General features: G+C 37.8%; 1 protein-coding gene across 1 annotated transcript in view; it reads left to right on the forward strand.

Annotated features, from left to right (window-relative positions):
* Window positions 1-20,452, forward strand: part of LOC141482226 (probable cytochrome P450 4d14) — a gene marked incomplete at its 3' end in the record, with an annotated part of 35,445 nt that extends 14,993 nt beyond the window's left edge. Inside the window, 4 exon segments of the mRNA XM_074175222.1 lie at window positions 13,092-13,468; window positions 15,286-15,334; window positions 15,337-15,353; window positions 20,278-20,452. Coding sequence (XP_074031323.1) covers window positions 13,092-13,468; window positions 15,286-15,334; window positions 15,337-15,353; window positions 20,278-20,452 — 618 coding nt within the window.
* Window positions 20,453-23,170: the final 2,718 nt, after the last annotated feature.

A 23,170-nucleotide genomic window follows, 5' to 3' on the forward strand; every position in this document is an offset into this window, starting at 1 on the left:
CAATTGCCGAGACACTCAATCAAGACTATAACGCAACTATTGATAGAATGCAAGCCGAATTCATATGGCTTTCGGAGGTATTAATGAAAGATCAATGCCTTTCCAATATCACAGTGATAAAAAAATTTGTGACTACATCGGAAAAAGTTCAGACTCCATCACAAATTGTGTCTGGATGGCCAACCAAACTTGAAGAAAATAATCTAGTGCAAAAAAAACATTAAATTAACAATGTCCAATAACATTAAAAGAGGATCATTTTTCAATTTTATACTTTTTAGTTTAATTTTTTTGGAAATATGTATTTGTATTTAAATTTTGTTAACCAACGTTTATCAAAATGTAAAAAGTTTACAAAATAATAATAAATCTCATCAACCTTCACGGCTAATCAAGAGTTCGATTACCCCTTCAAATTGCGAAATTATGGGTGTCTTCATTTTAAATGCAGCGTCTATGTACTCAAATGACCGAAACAATGTAGGCATTTATTCATTATTTAATTTTAAATTCGTCTTACAAATTCTACGCCAGTATAGATCATTTTTGCATTGTGATAGATTAGGTTTTGTATCTAATATTGTACAAACAAAAACGACTCGAGTTCAGTCACTATCACTGTTGCCACAGCTACCCCGTACGGGGTAGTTCTACCACTCATGAACTTAATTTCACCCTCTTGCTCCCCTCAAGTAATTCTACCTCGCTCAGATGCAAAATAATGTAAAATAATGTAATATAGAATAGTCAAAAACAAACCTAATGAACGCAAGACGAGATGTGATACGGGATTACCAAAACCTTTAGATGTTTATCTGATAAAATCATTGAAAAAACAATATACGACTGTTACACAAGCAATGAGATTCCTATAACAAAAATCATAAGGAATAAATTGAATATTTCCGGCAATAACGTGAGCTGCTGTGACAAAACTCTTCAGAATTGGATAAAGAAACTAATATTTAGATTTAAAATAATAAACAAATGTCAAGCAATTATGGAAAGCAGAAGAATAGTGGAATTGCATAAGAAATACTTAGAAGAAATAACTAAATATAGACAAGAACAACGGCAAATTTTCTATTTGGACGAAATTTGGTATGACACTCACGACACCATTACGAAAGGGTGGAATGATGGTTCGAGAATGTGTACGCCCAACATGCCTGCAAATAAAGGCTCGCGAATAATCATTGTGCATTGAGGAGAAAGTAAAGGATGGGTTCAGAATTCTTTGAAATTATGTGAAAAAAAACCTTGAGTACTGCAATGTTGACTATCATAAGAGCATGGAAGTTGATATTTCTGAGAGATGGTTTGAAAACACATTGATCCCAAATTAGTATTCGAATAGTGTAATAGTTCTTGACAACGCTTCCTATCAATCGCGACAGCTCATCAAAGTACGGAATAAAAATCCGAGGAGAGATGAAATACAATTTTTTAAATGGATAACAAATCGTATTTTGAAGATCAGTATACCAAAAACCAACTACTTAAAATTTTACAGACAAAAACATTTGATAAAGTGTATGCCTTTGAGAGTATTGCTGAAAAGTGTGGACTTACCATACTGAGGCTTCTCCAATATTTTTGTGTTTTCAATCCCATCGAGTTGATTTGGAGAAAATTGAAACAAAGCATCAGACGTAAAAATAATTTTTCGAAATTTGATAAGACGGTAATAGAGCTAATTAAAAAAGAAGTTTCAAATATTACCGAAGAAAACTGCCAAGAAAAATATTACAAAAGTAGTTTTACTTGAAAAAGACTATATGGAGATTGGACACTTCCATATTAATGGTGGAAATAAATTCATTATTGATTTAAATGACGACAGTGATAGTGAAATAGAGACTATTGGAGAGGAATCATCAGAAACTTTCGAAGAAAGTTGTTGAAGTGTTTTTGAAGCGATCGATTATATATATATATATATATATATATATATATATATATATATATATATATATATATATATATATATATGCTGAACTGATTTTCCATTTGTCATTATCTAGGTGTGCTGTTACGTGTTCAGAAGTTTTGTTGACCTTGCTCAACTCACTTCTTACTATACTGGTAAAACGGTATTCGTTACGTGTTCAGATATATATATATATATATATATATATATATATATATATATATATATATATATATATATATATATATATATATATATATATATATATATATATATCTATATCGTTTACTTGAACTATACCAATCATGAACCAAGGTCTAGAATTTGATATCTATAGGAAAACTACCGGTACTTTTGGATGCATTCCTGATAACTTGTTTCATTGTCCACAACACAAAATGGCAGGATGAACTTTTTTGTCCATAGACTTGTTACGTTTTCTTTGAGTAAAGAAAGTTACTATATTCAGAAAAATGCTGAATGCAACGAATATCCTTCAAATATAGTAGGTGAGGTAATTACGAAACGTGAATTCAAGGAGAATCTCCGTAAATTTTCGACTTTTTGAAAAGCCATTAATTCAAAGTCCGTTTTCCTTCCGTATGAACCAAAATACACTAAGGAATTAGATGTAATTTCAATTTGTCATGTGTGAAAGTAGCTTTCAAAATGTTTTTGCTCACTCCAACAAATGTAAGGTAACTCAGAAGACAAGATGTTGGAAACTGGAAAGTCTGGTTTATATGGAATGAGTTGTGTGGAATGTTTTAAAAAAATACATACTAAGCAAGAATTTTGGAGATCTGAAAATAGCCAATCAATTTAAAAAATTAACTCTATACAGATTTTTAAACAGATATGTAGATCATGTGAAGGAGTAACTTTCATAAATAAACTCAGTTTAGAAAGAAGAAGCCCCTTTGAAACAGCTTATTACATATTCACATTGAATTACACGAAAGAAAAGTACTTTCGAAACACTTTTATATGAACGCTGAATTATACGGAAAACACTGTTCTATATTCCGTTTGTATTCCAAACATTCGTATGGGATCAAATCAGATTCCACTCAGAGGATTCCTACATAATATAAATAATGAAAGAAGTAAAATTTGACTTAAAGGAACACTGCCATTTCTACTGCTAGACATCGGATATTTCGCAAGGGTTCATTTTTTTATGAATCGTTCTGTTAAAATCAGATGGAGACTGTTCTCCGCGAATTTCTACTCGAAATCATTGATGTATGTCTGAACGTGACCAGTTTTGAAGTCATGAATTAGTGTCCTTGATATCCTGAAGGCACCAACTTGGATGGTGAAGCTCGCGTCGAGTAGAGTGTTTGAAAACAGTATGTTGAATTCACTTTACACCATAGGTTTCAGTTCTACCTTTCATTTCGGTATTGAATGTTTATGACAGGGGAGGTGGACCCCCATTAGCCCCACATAAATCCGCCCTTGGTGTCAATAGCTGGTTGAACGTTAATTAACCAAAAAAATGATTCTCCTGGAGGAACAAATCCAACTTATTTAGAAGTGTTCGAAAACACCTTATATATTAAATTTTTCAGTTATTCGAAAAACTATCAAAACGTGGTTGAAAAATCGACACGTTTACTGGCGAATTTGATACCTCTTGGTAATGTATGGAAAAGTAAAAACAACAACCCAACTGGGGAAGGAAATTTGCCGAAATTACGACTTCTATAATTTCAGATACCAATTTCGCTCGATATCTTTCCCAATCGAACTCCGTACAAGGAATGAAACAAAACACAAAACAAAATTGATTTTTGAAAAAGTAACTTATCTCTGCAAAGCTGATGAGTTTCTGTAAGGCTTCCATGAACTTAGTTTTATACATTGAAAACGCACATTTATCTGGTTATGCCCTACATATTAATGGATTTGTGGGACGCTAAACGTGAGATCAACCATACAAAACAAATGACCTATAACTCTAAGGTAGGGGTTGATCCCACATTTACCGTCTCATAAATTCACGAATTCATACAGAAATACAAAATAAATGCCTTTTCCGATATATGAAAACTAATTTCTGAAAAGCCGTACGAGAATTTACCTCCCATGCAGGTCATTTTGTCCCATTTTGTGTACGGTGTTTGATTAGGAAAAATCTCGGTTGTAACTAATATCTGAATTCATCAAAGCAGTGCAAAATCTTTTCGCAAATTACTTTCGCCTGAGTTTGTGTTATTGTTTCCAATTTTCCCAGATTTTCACTCACAAATCGATAACTGACAACAACAGCATGAAGCTGAAAGTCATCCTTCACTCCAAAACTACGAGAACCGTACCTTTTCCAAAGAAATTAAATAGCCCGCTCCTGGAAAAACGTACAAATATTCTGGTTGAAATATTTTTTTTCGTGGTATATTCAAGGTGAGCAACAAAAAAAAATCACTGAATATGAAAACCTACTACTCAAAACCACTTGATAACCTATTGAATCAATTTGAATAAATTTGCACTGCACTGGACCATTAGCTCTGGTACACTAAATGTTCTGCGAAGTGTACACTTTGTCGGAACTAGACTCAGATCATAATCCAGTCATCCTGATGCTGGGTGATGATCTCCCTCCCCAGGACTATCGCATGAGATCATCCACGGATTCGGAAGCCTTCAAGGCTCATCTAGTGGAGACACTTACGGACCGTGAGGTGCTTCTAACTCGCAATGGTCTCGACGCGGCAGTGGCGGATTTCGAATTGTCTGTGAACAACGCTTTCCGCGCAGCCACAACTAGGACAGAGTGTCCTCTGCGAAGCTATAATGAGTTTTCCCCCAGGATAAAGAACCTCATCCGGGAGAGAAATCGACTCAGACGAGTTTATCAGCGGACTCTCTACCCTGGAGAAAAGGCTGCGGCAAGCAGGATGACCAACCAAGTCAAACAGTCATTGACTACAGAAATGAGAGGTGGAGTGAGTGTTTGGAATCTCTCGAACTTGGGATGATGAGCTATGGCGAGTCATCCATAATGAACGAGTCATATATATATATATATATATATATATATATATATATATATATATATATATATATATATATATACTTTGGCTAATTTTTTCTTGATCCTCGACCATTGTTTCATTTTCCTTACTGTATTTAATCCAAAAGTAGCTATAGTGTCTTGGTAGAAACCCATATCCTGTCTGAAGAGAGAGAGAGAGGTAGTCTTTGCTGACTAGTTACGAACAATTCCTTGGAGTTATTTGGGATAGCAGCGAAGCGCAAGTGTACTCTTATAACATTATATTTCCAATATTTCGACAATGGTTATTGTCATCATCAGGGAGAATGTTAGTGAGATTGGTCGCAATTGAGTTGAGTTAAAATTAAAATATGAAAGTTGTGATCATGATAAAAACACATAACAAATGTAAAATTACAAGACATATGAAGTAAGTGAAAGCTACAAATATATAAGTTAAATGAGGAATATTCATAAAATGTTTTTTTTAAATTTGAAAATGAACGTGGTGTGGTAAAATGAAACAATGGTCGAGGATCAAGAAAAAATTAGCCAAAGAATACAACCGTAGATGCTTCCTCCTTAGATGCAAATCACTAGGATATATATATATATATATATATATATATATATATATATATATATATAACCCCACATAAATCCGCCCTTGGTGTCAATAGCTTGTTGAACGTTCATTAACCAAAGAAATGATTCTCCTTATTTAGAAGTGTTCGAAAACACTTTAAATATTGAATTTTTGAGTTATTCGCGGAAAACTATCAAAACGTGGTTGAAAAATCGACACGTTCACTGGTGAATTTGATACCTCTCGGTAATGTACGGAAAAGTAAAAGCAACAACCCAACTGAGAGAGGAAAATTTGCCGAAATTACGGCTTTTATAATTTCAGATACCAATTTCGCTCGAGATCTTTCCCAATCAAACTCCGTACAAGGAATGGGACAAAAAACAGAACAAAATTGATTTTTGAAAAAGTAATTATTTCTGCAAAGCTGATGAGTTTCTGTAAGGCTTCCATGAACTTAGTTTCATACATTTAAAACGCACATTTATCTGGTTATACCCTACATATTAATGGATTTGTGGGATGCCTTTTCTGATATATAAAAACTAATTTCTGAAAAGTCGTACAAGAATTTACCTCCCGTGCATGTCATTTTTCCAGAAACGAACATTTTTCGTATTTTCCTCTCCCATTTTGTGTGCGGTGTTTGGTTAGGAAAGATCCCGGTTGTAATTAATATCTGAATTCATTGCAAGATCTTTTCGCAAATTACTCTTGTCTGTGTTTGTGTTATTGTTTTCACTTTTCCCAGATTTTCACTCACAAATCGATAACTGACAAAAACAACATGAAGCTGAGTCATTCTTCACGCCAAAACTACGAGAACCGTACCTTTTTCAAAGAAATTAAATAGCCCGCTCCTGGGAAAACGTACAAATATTATGGTTAAAATATTTTTTTCGTGGTATATTCAAGGTGAGCAACAAAAAAAAATATCAGTATGAAAACCTACTACTTAAAACTACTTGATAACCTATTGAATCGATTTGAATAAATTTGTACTTTGCACTGGACCATTAGCTTTGGATACACTATTTGTTATTCATATACAGTGTGACTAGTAAAGTACGCAATAAACATTTCGACTAATTTGAATGAGAATAATTATAAAGCTAAAATTGACGAACCATGCCTATCTGACCATAAGTCTCAAATGCTCAGCATATACTCTGACTTCGAAAATCACGAAAAAGTGCAGTATTCTTCCCCTTGAGCCTGCGAGTGAGCAATTATTCAAAAGCGGTGAACCTGGCTGACGGCATCAAGGTTCAGCCTTCCACGATCGAGGACTATAGAAATATGTCCAAACTGGTGTGAGGAAAAAATCCCTCATCACACGTACACCTCACCTTAAGACAGGCAACTCAGAGCTGTCTTCAGAGGAGTTCCAGAACATCTGGAGACCGCGGACATCAAGGATTCCTTGGTGGAGAAGGGTTTCCAGCCAACATCCGTCTCCAGGGTGATGCGCGGAAATCGCCCACTTCCTCTGGTTTTGGTTGAAGTGAGCCAAAACCAGAAACACATTTACGAGGAACGGGAACTCCTTAACGTCATAGTTAAGGTCGAGCCCCAACATCAGAGAACACTGGCAGGGCAGTGTCACCGATGTCAGCGGTTTGGCCATAGGAACTGCTTAGCCATCTCCATCTGTGTTAAGTGCACCGGCAGACACCTTTCAGGTGAATGTAAGAAACCCAGAGCAGAACCTCCGAAATGCAACAACTGCAAGGGGGTACATACTGTGAACTACCGAGGTTGTCCTGAGTTCCCCAAGGTTCGCAGGGGTCCTCCTCCATTTTGGGGGGCAAATGCCCCCCAAAATGCATCCACACCTGGAGGCGTCCTGCTGGAGCATCTAGCACACGCCCGGGTATGAGTTATGCAGGAGTGGCAAAGAGCGGCAACACCTCCGCTAAGCCGACTGAAGCGCCCAATAGTCCTCGCTCGTCGAAGGTTAGTGACATCTGTTTCGCACTGGACCAGATGAAGAAACTGTTCATCCAGTTCCCCGTACTCGAAAAGATATTTAGGGTGAACACCAGCGTGATAACTGGAACCTGTTAATGGCTAGACAACCAACATTGCCTAGCTCTCTTAAGGTCCTATTTTGGAACGCCAACGGCATTTCAAACAAAAAACTTGATTCGAAAACTTCATGATAGCGCAGAATATCGACGTCGCACTAGTGCAGGAAACCCACCTGCACAATGAACCTTTTGGTATTCCAAACTACCGTTTCTACCATAGAGAACGAGTTGGACGTGCTGGGGAGGAGTTGGCATTTTTGTCAAACGTAATCTTCCTCACGTACAATTCGGCATTGACCCGGATCAGTTACACGGCACGGAAGCCGTGAGCGTTGAACTCCAACTGAGAAGAGGTCGTCATAGACTAATCTCAGTTTACAACCCTCCGTGGAATCATCTACTCCCAGAATCACTGGATGAACTGCTGTTGTCGACAGATACCCCCACAATTGCTGCTGGTGACTTCAACGCCAAGCACAATCTGTGGGGCAAAATCACCAATGCGAACGGCCGAGTGCTCCATGCGCATGCTGACAGGCATGAGTCTCGAGTGATGGGTCCAGGTGAGCCTACGTTCTACCGTCGGGATAACAGACCTGACGTGCTTGATATCACACTACTGAGGAACGTTTCTATGTTCTGCGAAGTCTACACTTTGTCGGAACTAGACTCAGATCATAATCCAGTCATCCTGATGCTGGGTGATGATCTCCCTCCCCAGGACTATCGCATGAGATCATCCACGGATTCGGAAGCCTTCAAGGCTCATCTAGTGGAGACACTTACGGATCGTGAGGTGCTTCTAACTCGCAATGGTCTCGACGCGGCAGTGGCGGATTTCGAATTGTCTGTGAACAACGCTTTCCGCGCAGCCACAACTAGGACAGAGTGTCCTCTGCGAAGCTATAATGAGTTTTCCCCCAGGATAAAGAACCTCATTCGGGAGAGTAATCGACTCAGACGAGTTTATCAGCGGACTCTCTACCCTGGAGAAAAGGCTGCGGCAAGCAGGATGACCAACCAAGTCAAACAGTCATTGACTACAGAAATGAGAGGTAGAGTGAGTGTTTGGAATCTCTCGAACTTGGGGATGATGAGCTATGGCGAGTCATCCGCAGGCTCGAGAAGAGAAAAACCGCTTCCTCCCCTTTTCACGGACAGCGCGGTATCTGCTACTCCTCCACCGACACAATGAAGAATCACTTCCAGCTTAACGCTGATCCGGATGATGATATTGACCGTGATATCCGGCTGGAACAACGAGTTCAGCGAATCCTCAGGGAAAATGATGACGACGTGATCCGTCCAGCTTCGGAGGAAGAACCGTGGGGGTACATTAGGCCTCCAAACCCAAAAAGGCTCCGGGAATTGATTCAATCAACAATAGGTTGTTGAAGCAGCTCCCGGAGAACTTTATCAGATATTTGTTGGATATAATGAACAGCTCAATCGCCCTCAGATACTTCCCCCGAAGATGGAAGCATGCCGTAGTTGTCATGATTCCGAACAGGGCCAAAACCCGCTGTTTCCCCAGAATCATCGTCCGATTAGTCTGCTTTGCTCAACGGCTAAGCTAGGTGAACGTGTTATGCTGCAAAGGCTAACCGAAGAAGTTGAAGACCAAAATGTTCTGCCTGATGAACAATTAGGCTTCAGGAAGGCACACTCCTCCGAGCTGCAGGCCTTGAGACTGGTGGAAAGCTCCATCTCAGAGCCTAATGATAGGAAGACACTCCATCTTGTTTGAAGGTGATTGACAATGTTTCATGATGAATTTCGCTAGTTCGGACTTCCATTGTCTACTATATAAAATGATTTGAAATCCCTGAAACAACTAAAAAAGAAGAATTGGAAATGAGTCGCTGAAAATAACAATTATATTAACCAAAATAAACCTGAAATGAAATAACAGTGGAATAGAACAATTGAATAAATAAAAATGAAGAAATGAAAAAAGAAAGAAAATAAAAATAAAAAAGTGGAGAGATTCCAAGTCACGTTAGTTCACGACGTTTCGATTGTTAGTATCTACAATCGTCTTCGGGTGATGACTGGACTGATTCCTCCGAGAGATGACTATTTATAGATCGTTCGAGTACTTTCACTTATCCCCGCTTTCCATTTTCCGCTTCACTGGTTCCGTGGGAGATGACCGTTTTGGCGGGAGTTGGCCATTTTTCGCTTGATGATGGGTTTCCATATGTTGCGTATTTCTACGCTGGCTTGGCTGAATACGTTGTTGGACAACATGTATGCGGCTTCCTTGAATTTTCTCCTAAACCAATGTTCCTCTCTGTGCAAGATCTCAGCTTGGGACCACTCGATGTTGTGTTGATGGGTCCAAACATGGTCTACTATTCCTGATTTGCTGGTTTCCCCTCGCTGTGTGTTTCTTGTGCTCGGCAATGCGAACATTCAATGGCCTCTTAGTTTCCCCAATATAGGATTTTCCGCACTCACAGGTATCCGGTAAATGCAATTCTTGGAATCGCAGTCCGCGTTTGGTGGCCTGGTTTTCGTGAGACTGCTACGGATAGTATTACCGGATCTGAAGCAGGTTCTGATGTTGTACTTGAACCAATTCTTCTTATCCTCTCCGATAATCCTCTGATGTAGGAAAGTGCAAGCACTGGTTGTGACGGTTTCTCTTCCTTGCGAGGCTCCTGCTGTCTTCTAGCCAAAGTCTTGTCTACTATCGCTTTGGAGTAGCCATTCCGTTGAAGATCATTTTTGATGATGTCTAGTTCTTTCTCGAGACCTTCCTTCGTATTACAAAGCCCAAAAGCACGGTCTAATAGAGTCTTGATGATTCCTCTTTTAGTCGATTGATGGTGGTTGGATTCGTGGTTCAGATACTGTCCCGTATGAGTGGGTTTTAGGGATACAGATGTTTCCCACTTAGTGTCGGTCCTCTTCACCAAAACGTCTAGGAATGGCAATTCGTTGTGGATTTTCTTCTCCATTGTGAAATTGATGGAAGGTCTCACGCTGTTGATGTGTTTCAGGAAGGCGTCTAGTTCAGTATTCCCATGGTTCCATATGAAGGTGTCGTCAACATATCTCAACCAGACTCGAGGTTTCTTGTGGGCTTCTTCAATGGCTAGAGTTTCAAACCACTCCATATATATGTTGGCTATGACTGATCCCATTGGCAGTCCCTCATCTTGTGTAAAGAATTCGCCCTTCAGTTGGAAATAACAGTTACGTACACAGCATCCTAGTAATTCCATGATTACTTTTCTAGGTAGATTCGTTCTCTCTTTTAGGTTCCCGTCTTCGGATAGCTTTCTTTGTATGATTTGGAGTGCTTCTTCGACCGGAACGTTGTTGTAAAGGCTTTCCACGTAGAAACTAATTAGTTGATCTTCCTGTGTGACCTCAATTGACTCTAGTAGTTCGACAAAATGCCTTCAATTCTTCACGAAAGACGATGTTTTCCCTTGTAATGGTTGTATTAACGGAAGTAAAAATCTAGACAAGTTTTGAGTAGCCGAATCTCTGGAGCTGATGATCGATCTAAGCGGAACGTCCTGCTTGTGGATTTTGGGTAGTCCATACAAGTGAGGGGGCTTACTGTGGTACGGTGTTAGCGATGATCTTTCCTTGTCCGAAAAATAGACTTGGTGTTTTTTTAAAATCTGGTACAACTTCCTTTCGATTGATGCAGTAGGGTCCCGTACGATCTTTGTGTATCGTCCCTTCTGAAGAACCTCTTCGATCTTCTGTTCGTAGAGAACGGTATCCATTACCACAGTAGCGTTTCCTTTATCTGCAGGTAGGATCTTGATGGTGTTGTCTCTACGTAGGCCGTTCAGAGCTCTACGTTCTCCATTGCTGATGTTAGATGTTGGAACTGGTTCTCGATCCAGCTGTTCTTTAATTTTCCATCTGAACTCTTCTGCCTCGGTCTGGTCAATAAGGGAACTGGTGGATTCCACTGCAGTAATTATCTCCAAAGTGGGCACAGATGTTGGCGTAATGGCGGAATTTAGGCCCTTTCTCAACAAGGATTCCTCTATTCCCGTGAGCGGGCGGGAACTCATGTTGATGACGTTGGCGGCTTCATAGTTGTCATGTTTTCGGTCTGTATTTGGGCATTGTTTCCTCACTAACTTCTCCCACTTTTTGTTGTGGGTATTCTCCTGTCTCCTGTCAGCAGTCATCACCCGAAGACGATTGTAGATACCAACAATCGAAACGTCGTGAACTAACGTGACTTGAAATCTCTCCACTTTTTTATTTTCTTTCTTTTTAATTTCTTCATTTTTATTTATTCAATTGTTCTATTTTTACTTGTATTTTATTTCACTATTATTTCGTTTCAGGTTTATTTTGGTTAATATAATTGTTATTTTCAACTTCACATTTTCAATTCTTCTTTTTTAGTTGTTTCAGTTATTTCAAACCATTTTATATAGTAGACAATGGAAGTCCGAACTAGTGAAATACAGTCCATCTTGTCCTCCTGGACATTTTGATAGCCTTCTACTGAGTATGGCACGAAGGCTTATTACATAAAATGCTCGATTTCGATCTGCCTCGGGGCCTGATCCGGTGGATTAGGTCCTTTCTGAAGGGTAGAACATTTCATGTCCGAGTTGAAGAAACCCTGTCTCCTGTCAGGGAAATCCAAGCTGGAGTGCCACAAGGAGCTGTGCTGTCTCCTCTACTGTACAGCCTTCACGTGAGCGACCTTCCGAGGTTCGATCACGTGAAGGTTTCCGTATACGCCGATGATACAGCTCTCCTCGCTACTTCCATGGGTCGAGGGTTGACGGTCGTCTACATGCAATGCGCATTGGACGACCTGGAGGCGATAGATTTGTGGAGGCGTAACGTTTCTCCAGATACAAGAGTCACGATTTCAGGCAGGAAGATCGAATGGCAAACGCGAGTCAAATACCTAGGTCTTTGGGTAGACCGCCGACTCACCTGGGTAAATCACATCGACTATATTGAGAACAGAGTACAAATAAGGATAGCCAAACTCTATCCTCTGATCAATCGAAACTCCAAGCTCAGTCTTGGAAATAAGATTTTTATTATACAACACGATGTTCATACCGTTCATTATGTATGCTTCAGGCGCTTGGGGACAAACCGCTCCGTCAAACCTCTCCACTTTGAAAGGTTGCAAAATAAACTTCTCAGGATTCTGGTGAATGCTCCATGGTTCGTGCGGAATGAAGCCATCCGCAGAGATTTGAAGCTGTTAACTATACGACAGTCCATTCAGTCGAGGAATCAGAGAGTTTTCGAGTCAGCGGAAACTCATGATAACCCACTAGTCAGGGAAGCTGTAGATTACACTATAGACGACCCCACTCGATTCAGAAGGCCCCGTCGCTCGGTTGAGTGAAGGCCCCACTTATGCTATGTCCTGGACCTACTACAAATAGAATAATATTCTGTAATGTGGTTGAATAAATAAATATTTATGATTTCTTTCATTATTACCTTTATCCGAAATTTGAACTTGATTCACAGTATCTGCCCCTTCAGGAAACGAATCTTATTAAGAAATTTCAATTTATTTTGTCCTAGAAACCGCAATGGGTGTTCCAGTTGATGCCCAGCTAAAAGAGAACTCCCAGTACGTAAAGAACGTTAAACTGATGTGCAAGATAGGAGTGTTGAGGTCGACTTCCATTTTAAAACATAACGACTTCTTCTATCCGCTCACCCTGGACTATTACAGAGAACAGAAGGCAGTGAAGCAACTCCACGAAGTCACGAATTCCGTCATAGAGTCAAGGATGAAGCATTTGGAAAGTTCGGGCGGGAAAGTGAAAGAAAACACCGACGAGCTTGGCAGGAAGAAGAAACTGGCTTTTCTGGATATTTTGTTACAGTCGACTGTGGATGGTAAGCCTCTGAGCATAGAGGATATCAGGGAGGAAGTGGATACGTTTATGTTCGAGGTAGGTTTCCAGTTTCGACTTCTTCATTCGAATTTTTTAAGAAAAATTGAAAATTAATATTCAGAATGACTTAAACATACATATTTCTTTCACACGATTCATCATTAGTTTTCTTTCTTTATTCAATAACTGAAATGTTATAATCCATATCAAATAACAACTCCATTCCTATTGACCTACTTAATCAAAATAAAAAGAGTTGGGCCTCTCGATGAAATGAATTATACATTGTTTCAATCAAGTTTTTTGTAATTTCATAAAATCCTAATATTACGTTCTTTCAAAAGTTTTATCCGTTTTTATCATATTTCAATAAATATTTATTCTACTGTGTTATATATTGCTCGATAGAGAATTTTGAACTCCATATATTGATGCTGTTCTCTTTTTTCAAGAAATTATTTACCTCTTTTCAGCTTATTTTACTATATGACGTCATTAGGTACTTTTCGACCAATTTTTCTCTACAAATTCAAATTGAACCAAAAGCTGTCGAAACAGCTCGAAAAATCCACCAGGCATTTGGCAATGATGTTAATGAACGAACTGTTTGACGATGATCGCGAAATTTCTTTCCAGAGATTTCAGCCTCGAAGATGAGCCCCAAAGTGGTCGACCTACAAGCATTTGAGGACCTTGGTGGATATTGACCCATACTAATCCGGTCAATCTAGAGATTGAAAGGTACATCAATTTACAACAAGCTGCAAACGCGTGTAATTGTTCAAAATATAGTTAAAAGTAAGATTATAAAATTCCGAATGATTACAACTTTTACAACTTTTTGACTCGTCGTATCTCAGAAACGGTGGCTCTAAGAAAAAAATATTGATACATTTTTTGTAGAGAATTTTATGATCTACAACTTTTATCTGAAGTTATTTCATGATGAAAACTTACCGTTTTCCTGAAAATCGTGAAAAACCAATTTTTTTCGAGATTCTTGACCTTTGACCTCGAATACATTTTTTTCCAGGCATCGCAATCATTCGGAATTTTGAAATCTTATTTTTAACTATGTTTTGAACAATTACACGCATTTGCAGCTTGTTGTGAATTTATGTACCTTCACTCTTACTTTTTAGTCTAATTTGACCAGATAATACGGTTTTTGACGGTTTGAGACGTATTGGAGAGGTGAAAAATGGTGGATTGCCACGTTACGACGTCTGTTATTCTTTGCTTCTGCACAAACAAAACGAATTTTTTTGTCTCAGATCGTCACGTCTATTGTATTGTCTTTTCAATTTTAAACAACATGAATTTGAATGATTCCGAAACAAAATAAATTTCATGATGGTCTGATGGGCTCGTTAGCGTCGTCCTCAAATGGCATAGCGGGTAGAAATATCTCAGTGACTTTGTGAATGATTTGCAGTGCCACTTACTTGAGATGACTATTTGTTTAATCTTCTTATCGAGGAGAGTTTTTTTTGCAGTTCACTTGTGCGTTGTTATGTAATAGTTAAGGACTTGTCTCACTGTTTGTTTAACAAGTCTCAAAGTTATGTGAATGCCAGGTTCTGCTCAGAATATACAACGTCGGTCTCTGCTGCGCAATGAATTGTACGCCCGTACAGGAGGAGGGAGGGAGAGAAAGAGAGAGGGGGGAGAAAAATACAGAGAGAGATAGGGAGAGAGAGAGAGAGAGAGACAGAGATAGAGAGAAAGAGAGACACAGAAAGACAGCGAGAGACATAGAGAAAGTACAGTACATTCAAATTCACTGAGACTTATTATAGTAATTGATTATTTATTTATTAAGTACAATTTATTTTACTTTTCAGCATCTAAAAATTGATCTTTTTTTATTTAAGGGACATGATACTACCGCTTCCGCCATGACATTCACTAGTTTTCTGCTTGCTGACATCCAGAGGTTCAGGTAAATAAACTTTGGTGGAACATTTCCAGTAAGTTAATGTATTTTCGAAACAAATCACAATTCATTGAAACTCTTATCACTTGTAGCAGTTAGCAGAGCGATAGGATCAAAGATCAATATATTTGAGAAAAATATATAACTATCAATATTACTATTTCTCCAATACTCAGCAGTGTTTACAAACAATGCCGATTGGAACTTGAATATGATGTAATAAAATAGAGGTTATTTATTGATGTTGATTTCAATTGGATTGTCATAACACCATTATGAAATATTTTCAAACTACAAAATTCTTAGGAGTAAACATTGATTAAAGTCTGTGTTGAATTACTCATGTTAAGATGAAAAAATCAGTCCACTTTTAGGAACACTATTTAGGGTTAGAAAAGTTATTCGTTATCCCTTTTTTTTGTACATTTGAATCTACAATGAATATTTGATCTCTCATTGTTTGAAAGAAGTATTGATATTCATGGAGAAACTAATAAAATAATGAAAGATAAAACTGGAATCTCTGGCGTAGAATAAATCCAAAAACAAGCACGTTTATTCATCACCAGAACTACTATACTCTTCTTCACGCGCGTTTCACCAACCAAGTTGGTGTCTCCAGGTGATAAAGAAAAGTTTTCTTCATTTTTTGAATACACCTTACTCAAATATTCAGAGCAGTCTATCTTACATCATATCATATGTTGATCATCAGTCATCTTATTCACGAAAACGATGTTTTCTGTAAGCACATACGACTTTGGTCGTCCTTCATGAGATTCATCCCTAACAGACCCAAGGCTGGACGAAATTCTGCGAACCAAATGTACGAGGACTGTTCAAAAAACAAGGTGAATGTTCAAACTCTGTATCTGTAGAGTAGGGAGACTGAATGTAAGCCCACAGCACTTAGGCCACATATGACCTATTGTCCCGAAGAGTTGTCCTCCTAGGTCATTGTCCATCCTGTCCTCTTTAGGAATTGTGCATGGGTGTAACATTTGGCTGGTTCCGCAATTGTCGAAGTCATCAGGCCATAGGTGCCCCTGGGTCCTAAAATTCTTAATCCACCCGCTTTCTTGGCTAAAGAGTCTTTACTTCTGTCGTGCCCTTTAGCCCACCTAGGGTAATATTATTATCTACCGAGGCTTTGGCTAAATCTTGGTGACACTCTAGTACTAGCCTTGAGATTACACATTGTCTGTTCAAGGCTAATAGGGCCTCTGCTGTCAGTCCAGATTGTTATGTTTTTTCCAGAAATTCCTTTCCTGGTTATTTCTTTTGTGGCGATTGAGATACCAAATTTCGCAAGCTACGTACATTCGACCTGGATACCCCAGAATATCAAGAACCGATAAAAATGTTGAGAAAATGAAAAAAATTGTCATGGTGAATCGTCAAATCACTATTAGAGCATATCGGTTAGCTCATGCCATGCAATTTTTTCGATGCAATTGCCATGCCATGCAATTTTGGGCATTAAGAGTATGGCAGCAGAGTTCGTTACGAAATTGCTGAAATTTAATCAGGAGCATCGCTCAGGAATTGTTGAATGATGTCAACGGCGATCCAGATTTGCTTGAAAAGATCATGACTGATGATAAATCATGGATATATGGTTATGACATTGAAACCAAAGTCCAATAATCTCAATAAAAGAGCCAGGAAAGCCAAAATCAAAAAAAGCAGCCAAGTTTGATCAAATGCCAAGGTTTTGTTCACTGCTTTTTTTTGATTACCGTAGCGTAGTGCATCAGGAGTATTTGCCACATGGTCGTACGGTAAATAAGGAGAATTATCTTGCTCACGAGAGGAATACGAAGAAAACGCGTCCGGTATTGTGGAAAACAGTTCATGGAAACATCGTTAATATGCACAAGCCACCGTATTCACCAAATTGACACCCCTCGACTTTTTCCTGTTCCCAAGATTGAAGAGACCCATAAAAGAACGGCGTTTTGAGAAAAAAGACAATTCACCTCATTTTTGAACGAACCTCGTATACAGTATTTTTCAAGGGTAAACAATACATTCCCACACAGCACCAGATATTCATGGAATATTCCTTTATGTCATAAAACGAATGTATATATTTCAAATATTCATAGAATATTCTTGGAATATATGTATACATGCCTTTAGAATATGCTTGAATGAATATGTCAGGATTGTTCCCGAAAGAATGTGCATAGAATGTCTATAAATGGGTTATTCTCCCGTGAATATTCTAAGAATATTGTCGATCGAATATACCATACGGTATATTCTTAGAATATATCCCCACGGTATATTTTGGAATATTGTATTATATGTATTACTGGAATTTTGAATTATCTTATGATAACGTATTCAAATAATTCAATATTATTAAAAACAAAAATATTTGAAGATTTGAATCGAATGCATAACCTAATTTTTTGAACTTAACGCGAAGATTCTGACTGTTGGAATAAACGACAAAAAAATTCGAATGGGCCAATAAATGAACCAATGCATCAATGAATCGCTTTATTCTCATCCTTTTTGTCTTTTTGTAATTGAAATTATTCATTTAAAAAGTGACAAATCCTGGCAACAGAGAAAAGTGGTTAGTGAACTATTGGACGTTTCTTATTGGTCAATTGAAGTGTAGCGCGCGACAGACATCGCTTGGCAGCTTTGCGTTGAAATCGACATTTGATTTAACATGGCGGTTTACATGGCAGGTTTGCGTGTGTAATGTATGGTGTATTGGTGTCATTATCAAAGTATAATTCTCTCATGTTCAGTGTACCATTTATAGTTTGAGGCTGTCCAATTTGCAGCACAGCGAATAGTTTGCTTTTGCATCTTCAAACAGTAGAGTTACATATTCAGCCTTTAAGAAAAGTGAGTAAATGACATAATGAAGCCACGATGCTTAACCTACAATACCGTGTGTGAGATTTGTTGGTTTGACATGTTTAAACTAGAGTGATTTCAGTTGTGTATCTTCAGTAGGGAAAAGTAAGTGAATGACACATTCTTTTGTATCATTTGTTTTCATAATTTTCATCACTCTTTTTCAAGATGGTATCAATATGCTCAAAAGGAAACGGAGTGGTACCTGGTACAAGACGGTGCGCCAAGAAACTGAAAACGTAATGAGTACTTTTCAACTAGGGAATGCAAGTTGCTCTCCAAGTCATAAAAAGTTGGAAATGTTCATGAGGAACCTATGAGAAAAATATCTATTTGATTTTTATTCCAATTTTATTGTGCCACTTTCAAATAGTGATAATGAACGTTAATGTTGGACAAATAGCAGGAAAACTCTTCTGGTGAGCAAAGTTTGGATAACTTTGAGTAAGTGAAATTCATTGAAGAACCCATCATACCACTCATTTAAAATACTTCATTTGTGGGTTTATTTTTTGAAGTGAGAAACCTATATATCGTTCATTTCTTGATGTTATACACTTTTTCTTCTTGAATGAAATGATATATTTATTATTTTTCAATTAGCGCTGATGAATTCAGAGAGTTGTTATTTTAGTATATTTTTCAGTATACAATTTTTTGAGAGTAGGAACATCCTAATTTGAATACATTTCTAATATTTGTAACAATACAATATTCAGGAATATTTTATTCAGTGAATAAATATCTCGAATTAGATTTTTTATATTATTAGTATAGTTTATACAGTGTATATTATTTCTGAAATAAATTTATTTATGAATATTTTGTATTTTATTACTTATATATATATATATATATATATATATATATATATATATATATATATATATATATATGCTAATTAGATATATATATATATATATATATATATATATATATATATATATATATATATATATATATATATACCTAATAGCATATACTCGTCACATTCTTGGAATATTCCAAATATTCCTAGGATATTCATAAAATATATTTTTAGAATATTCTATGGGGATTTCCAATTTTATATTCCTACAATAAGTTATGAATATTCCTTGGATTCTACTCCCGGAATATTCTTAATAGAACATACCTTACATATTTTAAGAATATTTCAAGATATTCCAAGAATATCCCCAAAAAATATTCTTAGAATGTATCAAAGGTTCGCCAGGAGCACTTCCAGGGAATATTCCCCAGAAGATATCTATATCCATGGCATATTCATGCACGAAGCGATTCTATACAGTGCATTTCAATTAAAGTGAGCCGTCATGAATAAATCATTTGATATTGATACCGTATCAAACACGTCATCTTCAGTTCACTTATATCTAATCAACTTTTTTTCAGCCACCCCCTTCCAATAATAACCCACATGGCGAAAATTTCAAACGAGAATGAAAGTCGAGTGACACCTTATTCCAAATATTTTTCAGTTCTGTATCCAACTCTGTAACATTTTTGACCTTACAACGATGAACAATGTCGGAAAAAAACGAAATATTTTCAAAAGTTTGTATTTCATTCCGAACCAATAAGTGAAGCCAATCAGAAAATGTCAGGTCATCAAATGTTTAAGCTGAGCACTATTAATTTGCAAACAATTTCGTAAACGAGCTTTTGCATCCTTGCTTACATTCAGTTATTTGGAGCTCCTAATAATTTTTTCTTGTTATCATTCCAACCATACCAATTGAAAAAAAGTCATTGAAATCAATTCGGGGAATCTGAGTGGCCACTATATTCGTTCTCACAAAGAATGATTCGTCAATATGGTTATTCAAAATTCCTGTCAAAATTATATATTTTTTTGAAATATTGAGTGTGAAGTTGGTAGATACTTGTTGGTATCTCTAAGTCGCTACAGATTCTAGGTCAACAAATACAAATTTCCCCAATATCATGGAGCAACATTTATATAGAGTCATCTAACGGCTGTTTGTGAAAACAAAATAGACAACTCTTACCTCACCAACTATTAATAATAATTGATTTTTCATGATAGGCTCGTGCTTTGGAGGAACAAAAATCTGTGTTTGCTGATGACCTTTTGAGACCTGCCACTTATAAAGATCTAATGGAGATGAAATATTTGGAATGCGTGATAAAAGAGAGTCTGAGAATCTACCCGTCAGTGCCTTTGTATGGCAGGCACACCCATGAAGATGTCAACTACAAAGGTAAGCTGAGATTCATCAATAATAAAAGGCTATGACATTTATCTGTGGGATCAATAATTTAGCTTCATACCGTTGTACTTTCGGAAGCCTCGTCTATCTTCGATTTTCATGGATTGAGTTCTTGTTGATCTTGTTGATGGTGTCTTCGTAAGAGGACCTTTTTTCTCTTCAGGCTTGTGCTTTAACGACAGTTAAGTTCAAACAATGTATTCGTGGTTCAGTCTAATACCACTGATAGACCCATGATAGGTCGAAACAGTGCTGTTCGATGTTGCATCAAGATTTTTTTGTTTCTGGGCTCCGGTTTTTACAAGTTCGCCAGTGCCGTACCAGGGGCTCAGTAAAAGTCCAGGTTCCTCTTTATACAAAAAAGGTCTGGTTTCAACTGAGAAAGGTACCTAGTTTATTATTTGTTACTATTTCTTCATTTGACATCCTAAACTACTACTTTCATGCTTTATTGTTGATGCTGCTATGAAATAAATGGCTTCAGCTTACTGGAAGTGAGACCTATATTGATGGAAGAGTACCTAAAGTAGCCCAATTCAGAAATAACACACGGGCGAAACATGGGCGAACTTGTACCCAAAATGACATGAAAAAGAATCATCCCAAAGGTTTTGTAGTAATTTGAAGAAAATGAGAGCCGCTGTTGTTGGAAAACATGTTGAATCGTATTTTGACATATTGAAGATGGAAATCAATTGAGTGCCGACTCATCTCAACCACTATTTTAATGTGATCAATTTCGTTGATGACTCGGGCGAGAAAAATATTAATCAATCGTGGATTTAAGTATCTAGATGCCGAGGGTCTTGGAGAAAGTTCTGTGAGAGTATCTCTGATTCACCACGCAGCACTAGAATTCACAAGTTTTCCTCTAGAGAGCCGACTGCTGAAATTGGGTCGTTTTAAAACGATCGATGAAAACATTTACGACCTCTAGTAAAGAAACGTTAGAGCTTTTTAATAGAAAACCACTTTCCTGGAATTCTGACTCTTGATAACAAAAGACCTTCCGTCTTCAAGGGCGCTTAATGTTCAAAAAGGAACGATTGGGAGGTGGTCAAGAAGGGTATCACAGCACCGGCAGTTGAATGGACTATCAAATCATTTCAGCTCTTCAAATTTCCTGGAGAGGATGGTATATTTCCAACTCTTCTTCGGAATGGACTGGAAATAATTTTACCTATTCTCACAAGATTGTATGGAGCTAGTCTGGTGTGGAACTATATACTACCTAGTTGGTTGGGAGCAAGAGTGGTTTATAGACCTAAATCGGTAAGGACTTTCGAGGATACTGGATGGACACATGAGAAGGGTAGCATTATATGCACTCTCCTGAATAATTACTAGTATGCATATCAAACGGCTAATCGACAGATTCAGCATTGAACAACCTTGTAGAGGAAATTTACCAATCCCTTGACAACATCAAGATTGCGGTTGCTGTATTTCTACATATTGAAGTAGCATTTGACAATGCACTACCTAAATCTATAGAATCATCCTTGGCTAGAAAAGGCATAGAATCGACCATAACTAGTTGGATCAATATCATGCTGGTAAACAGAACTGCAACTACGACTTTTTCAAGGCGAGGCGCTCTTGATAGAAGAAAAGTTTATGCACATAATCTTGTCATCTTGGCAAGGTCCACGTCTGGAAATGTAGCTTGTAATATCCTCCAAAGTACGATTGACGTTGTTCACAGTTGGTGCCTGAGGGATCAGATATCTGTCAACCCCAGCAAAACTGTAATAATCCCCTCCACCAGGAGGAGAGAACTGGACGATTCAACGCCACTTTTCCTTAATGGTGAGTTCATTTCATTTGGAACGGAGGTGGGATATTTCAGCATTGTCCTTGATGAATAACTTACCTGGGACGCTCACTTGGAAAAACTTTCACACAAAGCCAGACATATCCTTATTGACATGTTTAAGGATTTGTGATGAATGTCAGAGCAATGATAACTTATTTTGCGATGGCTTGGTGGCCGAAGGCTTCACTGAAAACGTCTCAGCCGAAGCTGTCTGGTTTTACATAGACAGGATTGTCTGGCCATCAGTGGTGCCATCAATACGACACCGTCAGCGGCCAAGGAGATCCGTCTAGATCTACCTCCTCAATACATTTTTCTGAAAACAGGCTAATTGGACTGCATATAAACTTGTGCATATTGCCAATTGCACAAATCAATTTAATGCAGAGGGCAACAGACTACTTATCACACTGGAAGTCACAGCATTCTGAAAATGATCTCTGACTTTACGCCTTTAACTGTCAACTACAAACTGCCTTATAAAGTAGTGATTCTGACTAGAGAAGACTGGATCCTCCGGTAGAAGGAAATATCAAGAGCAGATAGTTGTTGGTTCAACAGATGAATAATAATAATAATATATTTTCGGACAGACAAGCGGCATTGGAAGCTCTTGGCTCCTACCAAGCAACGTCTAAATTGGGAGCAAATTGCCTGAAACGACTCTCCCTCGATAGGAAGACTTCACAGATTGTCTCTGGTCTGGATTCCTGGCCATACTGGTCTGGAAGGCATTGAGGCTGCTGACTACTTTACAAAGAAGGGTGCTGCAAGTAGCTTCATCGGATCAGAACCTGTCACCAAACATTCCACACCTGGATGTCCAAGAAGATTATGGACTTCTGATAAAATCTTCCAGAATTGGTTCACTCCAAGGCGTTTATTTACCCTCC

This window comes from Leptinotarsa decemlineata, unplaced genomic scaffold (genome assembly GCF_025532065.1).
Source record: "Leptinotarsa decemlineata unplaced genomic scaffold, Ldec_3_MD MMD2_tig00000882_RagTag_RagTag, whole genome shotgun sequence".
NCBI classification, from domain to species: domain Eukaryota; kingdom Metazoa; phylum Arthropoda; class Insecta; order Coleoptera; family Chrysomelidae; genus Leptinotarsa; species Leptinotarsa decemlineata.